General features: G+C 39.9%; 1 protein-coding gene across 1 annotated transcript in view; it reads left to right on the top strand.

Annotated features, from left to right (window-relative positions):
* Positions 1–408: 408 nt before the first annotated feature.
* The window catches only part of TECPR1 (tectonin beta-propeller repeat containing 1), a 21283-nt gene continuing 12215 nt past the window's right edge, over positions 409–9476 (top strand). The window contains exons 1-9 of the mRNA XM_009878432.1: positions 409–639; positions 2265–2447; positions 2959–3081; positions 3729–3854; positions 5311–5485; positions 5582–5682; positions 7092–7193; positions 7584–7729; positions 8563–9077. Of these exons, the coding sequence (XP_009876734.1) occupies positions 409–639; positions 2265–2447; positions 2959–3081; positions 3729–3854; positions 5311–5485; positions 5582–5682; positions 7092–7193; positions 7584–7729; positions 8563–9077 (1702 nt within the window). The remainder of the gene's footprint in view (positions 640–2264; positions 2448–2958; positions 3082–3728; positions 3855–5310; positions 5486–5581; positions 5683–7091; positions 7194–7583; positions 7730–8562; positions 9078–9476) is intronic.

Here is a 9476-nt window from a genome sequence, read left to right as displayed (position 1 = left end):
CATAAGATATCGTGGCTTTGTAGAGCGGAGCAGAGCGATGTGTGTAGTGCAGTCAGCATTACCAGCTCTTGAGAGCAAAGCTTTTGGCTACTTCATCTCAGTTCAGTGTTGACTTCTGTCCGTAGCCCAAGCTGTCCCGTTAATGTGAGCTCTTGTGGGGTGGACAGCAGTGTGCCAGTAGCAAGGTCTCTCACATGGTTTTTCAGAGCTAGCGAAGAGGTGTAAGTGCACAGCTCTGACTGAAAGACTGGCTGCCAGCTTTGCATGGTCTCTTTTTAGAAGATTGTTTTTTATATCTTTATTTAATCTGACTGATGATGGCTCAGAGCAGGACTGTTCTATGGTAGGTTCAGAATCAATTTTTTAAAACTGTCATTTCCATTAATACCTCCTTGTTGCCTTTCAGACATGGCCATGCCCAGTTCCCTTTTGTGGGCTGTTGACATTTTTGGGAGGGTTTACACTCTGTCTACGGTTGGCCAGTACTGGGACCTCTGTAAGGACACACAGCTGGAATTCAAACGGGTCTCTGCTGTCAAACAGTGCTGCTGGGGACTAGCCTGTGATCACCAAGTATACACCTACGTGTTCTCGGGTGACGTTCCCATTAGATACCAGGAAGAAACATATGAGAACCAGGTATGACGTGTTGTGGGTACCTCCATCACGCTGCCACGTACTTGTCAAAAAGGAGTGATAGCAAATCTGCAGGCCAGCCGTCGCTGCATGTTTTTCTCACAAGAAGATTGTTTGGTTTTGTTTTCATTTCTTTATCTGATGTTTCTGAAGAATATATATGTCCAAATACCAGGTTATTCTTTTCATATTTTAATTCCCAAAGGAAGGTTGTACTTCCCTGCTATTACTAAAAGCAACTCCAGTGTGTGCTACAGCCTGTTTTTCCTGATGTTTTCCTTTCGTTAGTGGCAGATACGCAATCTCCTTAAGAAAATGCCCAGGGTAACTTCCTGGCAACAAAGACACATTGTCAGAAATATGTTATTCTTAAGAAAGTGTTTCAAAGACTCCTCTAATAAAAACCTTAGTCTCCATTAAAGTATGATGCTTCCGGCTTTTTTGCATAGAAGTGTCAAGAATGTCCTACCTGTGTGACATAGTTCAAAAGAATGTCTTTAAATAGAATTTTAAAAGAAATGTATTTTGTTTTGAAATTAACCAAAAGTTATTTGAGAGAAAACGGAACGATTTTTTGGAGCACATTTCTCTGATTTCTCGCAAGCGTGGAGATACATATAACTTGAGACTATCTGCATGGGTAAAAATACAATAAATTAACTTTAAACATTTTTAACATTGATACAACTTTCCAGCCATTTAATAATGTTCCTTTTGTTATGCAAACATCGTCTTTAAAAATACATAACTTTCAGTATTATTTTATTTGTTATTTTAAAACTTTTGCTTTGTTTGTTCTAGGCTGTGAAAAAACTGAAACCAAAGTACTAGAAAGCACAAAAGGAAATATTCCGCAAGAGCTAACAACAACAAAATTAAAGTCAAATATTTTACAGATGTGCAAAGCAATTAGATCACTACTAAAAGTAAACAATATTTTTCATGAAAATTATAGAAGGATTTTGAATGACTCATTTTCCATGTATCCTAAAATGTACGACAGTATTATGTGACAAATTTTGGTAGTATTTCTACAGTAGGTAAGGGTGTAAGGGAAAAAAAGAAAATCAGAGCTGCATTGGCAAACCCCCTAGCAAGTTACTTGTTCTGTAATTGATTAAAGCCAGATTTTGAGAAAAAAACCTTCGTAGTATAACATAAGATAGGGGAAGATTTACTGATACGGTTATTCTGACAGAGTGTCTGTCACAGAAGCTGTGCTATTTTTCTAGTGCAGGCAAGACAGTAATGATCGCTCTTATGGGGAGAGGATTAGAGATCCCAAGACCGTGTATACAGCATTATCCTAATGCTGCAGTGTCATGGAGCCGTACATCACTAAGGAGAAAAGCCCCTTAGCAGTAACGTATATCATCAGATATTCCTGTTTATGTAGCTGCAAGTGACTTGGTTGGGACTAGCTCTGCAGTGAGCCCTTCTTTGATACTTAAAAAAGCTTCCTTAAAGACTATATTAGGCAGGTGCTCGTAGTGTGAACACTTTCCCATTCACACCAGGAATTTATTCCTCTTCTACTGCAGAAAGTAAGAAAGGTATCATTTATGACTCCCTGTAGATGTCCAATGAGATGATGTGATCTCAGATATTTTATTTATTATTTCTGGCAGCGCTGGAATCCAGTCGGTGGCTTTTGTGAGAAATTACTGCCCAGTGACCGCTGGCAGTGGAGTGATGTGAGCGGGCTAAAACATCAGCAGCTTGATAGTTTCACACTGCCTTCACCACACTGGGAGTGGGAGTCTGACTGGTATGTGGATGAAAATATTGGAGGGGAACCAACAGAGAAAGGGGTAGGTGAACAGTACCAAAAAGAGATCTATTCTGGGAATCCTTAGTCTGTGAAATAAGAGGCACTTTTATAGAAGTGTAAGAGGTCTGTAAAAATAAAAGGGACTTAACTTCCCACAACTACTTCTTGCTGGGAAATAGCTCAACTATAATACAATACAAGAAACAATCTTGCTTGAAGGCTTTTGAAGTCTATTGGAGCTTCTACAGAAGCTTTTTTCTTTTGATCAGGCCATAAAATGCTGGCAAACTGGATGCCATTGTTATTTATCTTTACTAAGAAGAAAGTAAAATGCTTTACTGTGTCTTGTTTGTTCTGTGTATATCATGCAGAGGAATTTTGGCATGATCCATAAATCATTCATGGAATTAGCTGATCTATTAATCAGGGCTGTTGAGACATGCCCAGTAACTTGTATTTGTAGGAGTGCCTCTTGCACAGAATTGCTCTGAGTTATGATTTCAAGCTTTCTCTTGGTCCTGATCTTCATATAAGAAAACCTCTGTTTGCAGGGCTGGACTTACGCCATAGACTTCCCCAGCACCTACACAAAGGATAAGAAATGGAATTCTTGTGTCAGACGCAGGAGGTGGATCAGATACAGGAGATACAAATCACGGGACGTTTGGGCAAAGGTTCTCTGTATCTTTTAACTATCAAATAAACTGATTTTCTGAAATTATCACTTTAAAGTGCAAGGAAATTCATATTTTATCACTGTTTTGTAAACTGAACCTGGATTCCTTGACTTAAATGAAAGGTTGGGATTTTTAATAGAAACCTCTGTTAATAAGGTGCCAAATCTCATGGTAGTGCAGTTGGAGATAGATGCTCGGCTCCTTTGCAAGTTTCAAAACAACTTTTTGTTTTCCTTTGGTTGTTTGACAAAGCACTCTCTTTCAACGTGGCACCTGTCTAGCGTCATTCACCAGCTGTGTCCTTTACCTGTATGAATCACTATTCTTTAATAATTGTTATTCCATTCTAAGAATACAAAAATAGTAATTTTGTGATATTCCAACTTTCCAACTTAAAGAACATCTGTATGCACTGTTCTATGAGTACAAATTGCCTTTAGTTAGGGGGTAAAACACAGACTGCTTCGTGCTGCTTTGGCAGTGCTTCTCCTCTCTGCATATAGCAGCCTTGAATGAGAAGAATAATCTCGATGCTCAGCCACGTTAGTAAACAATACATAAACTAACCTGCAAGAAATAAGCCACCAGCCAAATGATCTATTTGCAGTGTCTCCTCTTCTCAGTCTTCCTTCTCTCTGCTTCAGATCGTATCACATGATGACTCGGATCGGTTGCCAGACCCTTTCAATGACATCTCCGTTGGAGGATGGGAAATCAGTGATGAGCCTCTTGGCCGTTTATCAGTATGGGCAGTTTCTTTACAAGGAAGGGTATGTTCCCAAAGTTTTCTAATACAAATTACTACTGAAAAGGAGTGAAATGCTTTTAAAGCAAGGCAGGTTTGTTATTGTCTTATATTGGTAAGGAAATAGGCTGTTTGTGCATCTGGCAGAGGATGCAAAAGCTGCTTTGGGACTACATTATGTAACAACTTGTGTAGTAAAGGGAAAGGCTTACTGTCTCGTAGGGTGTTATGGAAGCCTTAAACCTCTATAAACAGACAAATCTTAAAAACTTGGGGTGAGTAATATGTTATATCCTGAAAAATGCCCAGAATGCAGGCTACAGTACTGGTAACAAAGAGAGGGAGCTTTAAAATAGAGATACTTGCAAAGCATTGTGCCATGTGCCTGTGGTGGATTCAGGAATGATTCAGGAAAGAGATTCCAAAATGGTTTTCAAAGAAAATGGTAACCTCCTGACTTGGCAATATTGAATCCAGCTCTGGAATGTTTTCAATTTATCTTCTATTAAAAACTATATGGGGGTTTTTTTTTAGGCCTGCCACAAGGTCTCTCCTCTTTTTCTCAGTGCTGTAAAGACTTGATTCTTGCTTTCCTTCCTTTATCCTTACAGCATGTATCTGACATTCCTTTGTCTCTAGACAATTGCTAACTTGTAGTTTAACAGGGAGGAAGAATGTAATACTTTTAACAGATAGACTGAGATTTCAGTCATGCTTGGCACTGCCTGGAGAGGCAAGCAATCTCGGTTAGTTTAAAATAAAATTCCTAGCACCCATACTTCCCAGTAATAAGTGACAAGCATCCCTCTCTACAGGCTTCCATTGTAAAATGCTTTCATTTCCCAAGTAAAAGTCCCCAAAGAAAAGAATTAGGATTTAGCACTCAGCAGTCATGTTTTAGAGCACTCATATGACTACCACCAGATGCTTTCTTAGGTTTGACTTTCATATTTTGACTGTGACCTATGGAAGAGTGCACAGACAATAGGACCAGACTAGCAAATGGACCTATGCGGAAAAAGGCTGCACAGAGAGTGGAGTTTTTTTACCCAGCTTGTGACAAGCTCTGTTCAGTGAAAGTGAGGTTAAGCTATCACTAGCAGTAACATTTTTGTTAGGTATTTTGTCATTCTTCCTTTATATAATGCACTCTGAAATACACCAAAATGTTTTTTTGAAGTTGAAATATACACAGAACTTGTAGCAATAGGTTACTCTATTCAATCCAGATTTGTTTCCCTGATAAAAGCCAGTGTGTAGAAAAGCTGCCTCCCTTAGTACATAAGGAAATCGCTTCAGCTCCATAAATCAACATAAAAAAATAGCTTTAAAGGTCAGAGTGCACATGCTGCATAAAAAAATCCTGTTGTTAAAGGAGGACTGTTCTTTCCAATTTGTCTTGGTGCTTACCTCAATGGTTTCATTGTTGTAGTGATATTTTTCTAAGTTTTATTTGTTGCATTTCTGTTAAACTTGTCTAGGTATGGTACAGAGAAAACGTCTGCCATCACAATCCAGAAGGTTCCATGTGGTCCTCAATCCCCACTCCTGGTGAAGTTGTACAGATCAGCTGTGGACCGTATGACCTCCTTTGGGCAACTCTTTGGGAAGGGCAAGCTATTGTGAGAGAAGGAATTGATAGGAATAACCCTCAAGGTAAAGTTTGTTGAATTTATCTGGAAACCCCTTTGATTTGTATAGTTTTGAATAAGAAATTAATCTACAGTGCATTTGATGTTTCGTTTCTTGCAGGAATTTCCTGGAGTATTGTGGAGTCTCCAAGCTCTGAAAATGGGATTATGCACGTCTCTGTGGGTGTTGACGTGGTGTGGTGTGTTACAAAGGATAGAAAAGTAAGGTGTCATGCTCCTGTTCTATTTTTTTTTTCTTCCCTTTTCCTATCTGCTTTTCTCAAACAGTCACGTCACTTTCATAGGAAACATTGGTGATTTTGACTTGCTATCCACATGGTTTGTGGAATCCTCGTTCCCCTTTTTATGGGAATGCTCTGTGGTTTGTGATATACATAGTTGCATTTATTTTAAGACAGGTTTTCTGCTTTTCTCTTGAAAACAGTTTTCTAAACCCAAGTCAGACAGATGTGGTAGGTGAGTGCCCATGTTGGTGGGGATGCAATAAGGGACCTACTTCTAAGAGATATCAAGTATGGAAATGGAAGGCATTCCCAGCTGCACAGTCTTGTTTCCATAAGGTCTGAAGGTTACATCAAAAGCAGCATGTGGAATATTTTTGTCTGTGCTCTTCTACACAATCCTGCTTTTCCCTCTTCATAAGCCTTTTAATGTGGTTTTTTTTTTAATTTACTGACATATCTGATGTGTATATGTGTGACTACTTTCTAAATGGGATTTTAATGTAGCATCATAGAGCATCTCAAGTTAGGAGGGACCCTTAAGGATAATGAAGTCCAACTTGAAAGTCTTGAAGAATGTACTAGAATGCTGTTATGCTGGTTGCAATATAATCCCTTCATACTGAATTCAGAAACAGATTAATTCTGTGCATGTGTAGCGGTTTTAAGTAATTGAGTTACTCTAGTTTAATGAGGTGCTACTTGTCAGCTGAGCTATGGTAACAGACTGTGTCCAGCCAGCTCCATCTGCCATATAAAACCCCTAAAATAAATGTAGATAAGCTAGCATGTTTTTCTTCAGATCTGCCACAAAATAGTCAAGTGAGCTGTCTGTTGCACAATTCAACCAACAGCTTCTAAAGTAGTTGCTTGCCACTATGTGCTAAATGCAGATGGAAATTTTACCAGGTACCCAGCCTCCAGACATTTTGGGATTGGTAAAAAGTCTCAGGGAACACAATTTAAAGATCTGTATTGCTGAAAAGACCCCTCTGACAGTTCCTTCCATCAGCTCGGCTTCTAGGGTTTGAACACAAGAACACTATTTAGAAGTCTATTCAAAGTGACCAAAAATAGCCTACAATTGACATGTAGAGAAACTAACTCTCACACAGAAAGTCATAACAGAAAGTCTCCTCGTGGGCTGTTCTGGCTGTAGTTGCTCACAAGGACACATAGTCTGGGTAAAAAGAAGAGTATTATTTTATCTTTACCTGATAAAGAAAACGAACAAAGGAGGTAAGTGACTCCCTAGGCAATGCAGCAATTCAGTACTAGAGATTAAGACTAATCCACTAAAAAAACTAAATTCCAGTTTTATACCTGCTAATGTAGAAGGAACAATTAAAACAATTAAAATTTAAGAGTTTTTGATTGTTGCTGTTGTAGGTGTGGTTTAGAAGAGGAGTGAACTCATATAATCCTTGTGGGACGAGCTGGATTGAAATGGTTGGAGAAATGATGATGGTCACTGTAGGCTTAAATAACCAGGTAAGCGAGCTGTATACCAGTTGTGAAGATATTTACGTTCCCCTTTGTACAGGCAGTATTCACATGTGCCGAGGACTGACAGCAGTGCCAATATGGACAGCTCATCAAGAGGTCCTTGTGCTTGAACTGCAAGGAAGGAACGCGTAGCTGAATTCTTTACCAGAAGATAAGAGTCAGTGTCTACTGTATGGCACATTAAGGTGCACAGTTTTCTCTTAATGGTACAGAATCTTATACTGCATCTGTAGTATCAGCATTAAGGAAGAACACAAAAGGAAAATGCTGCATCCAGCATATTTTATGCAGAATTTTCACCACTGCATCTTTTTTGTATCTGGTATGTACCTGCATTCTGTGCCATTTCCTTCACCAGGCCCTTGCCTTCCCTAGGTGTGGGCAATCGGCTGCGATGACAGAGCAATTTATTTTCGTCAAGGTGTCACACCAAGTGAGCTCAGTGGGAAGACATGGAAGGCAATTGTATCTGGCCGGGAGAGTGACAGATCTCAGACCGGGAGCTCAACAAGTCTGCTCAGGTACTTAGTAAAACACCTGCTCAAGCCTTTGTATGCCAGGAGTTCCAATGCTACGAGGTATTTCTTTACGTTCAAGTGATACAGACAGGGAGGAACCGGGAAGGCATCTCTAATCATTATGTATGCCAAAAAGCCTTTGTATTTTTTGCCATTAAAATTAACAATAGACAACAGTTTTTGCATTCAGAATAGAAACTGAAGCTGCCATTCTGGAATTCACTGCACACTTGCAGTAAAGCATTATTTCTTTTGGGCTAGCCTGTAGTGAGAGAAAGCGTTACCTGTGAAATATTGTGAAGGAATGTCAGCTCTATTTGGACTTATCTTCCTCCTGAGTGCTGCTCTATGTTTCCTTTCCTAGACAGATTAAATCAGTAAGTCCCCACTGACGGCTGATTTTTTGGCTGTGCAAGACCTGAAGTCAGGAGTGCTGCAGAGGCTACTTTTATGAGTCAGAGTGCGCTCTGAGTAGAAGCCCTCTCTAGCTAAGACAAAAATAGTAATAATGAGCTTTTAAAAAACCCTATTAATTATTTCCTACCCACAGAATGTGATGTTGCGTCAGTGTTTTCTTGAGAGTTGTAGGCAGCCAACACCACTGTTTGTTTGAAAAAATGAATGAAATACCTTCCTGTGTTTCAAGATTTACTAGACTGGTCTGCTGCATTTATGTTAAGATTCTTTTCCCTTGGTAGAGTTCAACCTTTGGAAAAGAAGTCTGCTGTTTATCTCCTAAAGTGGAAACTGCAGTTGGTTTTTTTATATCCATGGTCTCAGACCTGTACTAACTTATCATGCTTTGAATGACAGTTAATTATCTATTTGTCTTTCAGTGCTGGCTGTTTCTTTACTGATGATATTCAGAACCAAACGAACGCGATCATTCAGGGTGATGCAGATACTTCCTCTGATACAGAGCTTCCAAGTGTACCCATGAACCTTGCCAACACGCCTCCGGTGGGAGCTACAGCCAACAGCCCTGGTAACGGCACAGGCAGCCAGACAGCAGAACTGCGTGCAAATTTGGCTCTGGACTCTGACCAAGGAGAAGCCACTGTTCCTTCAAATAATAATGAGAAAGCAAATCTTGAAATGCATAGATCAAAATCGCCAAATCCCTCTGCAGAACTGCAGTGGACAAACATTGACTTGAAGGAGGCCCAAAAGCATCCAGTCCTCTCTGTCAGCACCTTTGCAGAAACATCCAGCCTGTCTTCCCTTGGCATGTTCTCGGCGGGAGCTGAAGAACAGTACGGAGCCGATGAGCACCCGCTCTGGGCCTGGGTGTCCGGGGGAGGCTGTCTGGTAGATCTACACAGCCCATTGAAATGGTTCACTGTTCCATCAGGTACTATCCAGTCACCACAACAGACCTGAATTTCCAGTCCTCTTTAAGAAAAATATTGGTTTGTGGGTTTTTTTGAAGAAAACCGTAGTGCAAAACCTCTGACAACCCATTTATTCTTACAGCAGTTTGTTAATACACTCTGTGTCTGAGGGTAGTGCTGCATGTATTTAGCTGTACAGCACTTTGGGACTGAGATACATAAATGTAAAGGTGGTATTTTCTCTGAGTTTCTGTAAAAATTTTGTAAAATAATCTGTGCTGAATATGCATCTCATTTTTAATTGCATGGAAACTGCAACTTCAGGCAAACCCATAGTATCACTGGCTAGTAGCTGAAAGCAGTGGAAAGGGCACTCTTGAGAGATACAGATGCCCCAGATAACTGCCTCGCTCCTACCA

Source organism: Apaloderma vittatum, unplaced genomic scaffold (genome assembly GCF_000703405.1).
Source record: "Apaloderma vittatum isolate BGI_N311 unplaced genomic scaffold, ASM70340v1 scaffold9481, whole genome shotgun sequence".
NCBI lineage: Eukaryota > Metazoa > Chordata > Aves > Trogoniformes > Trogonidae > Apaloderma > Apaloderma vittatum.
This window is presented reverse-complemented; position numbering and strand designations above follow the sequence as displayed.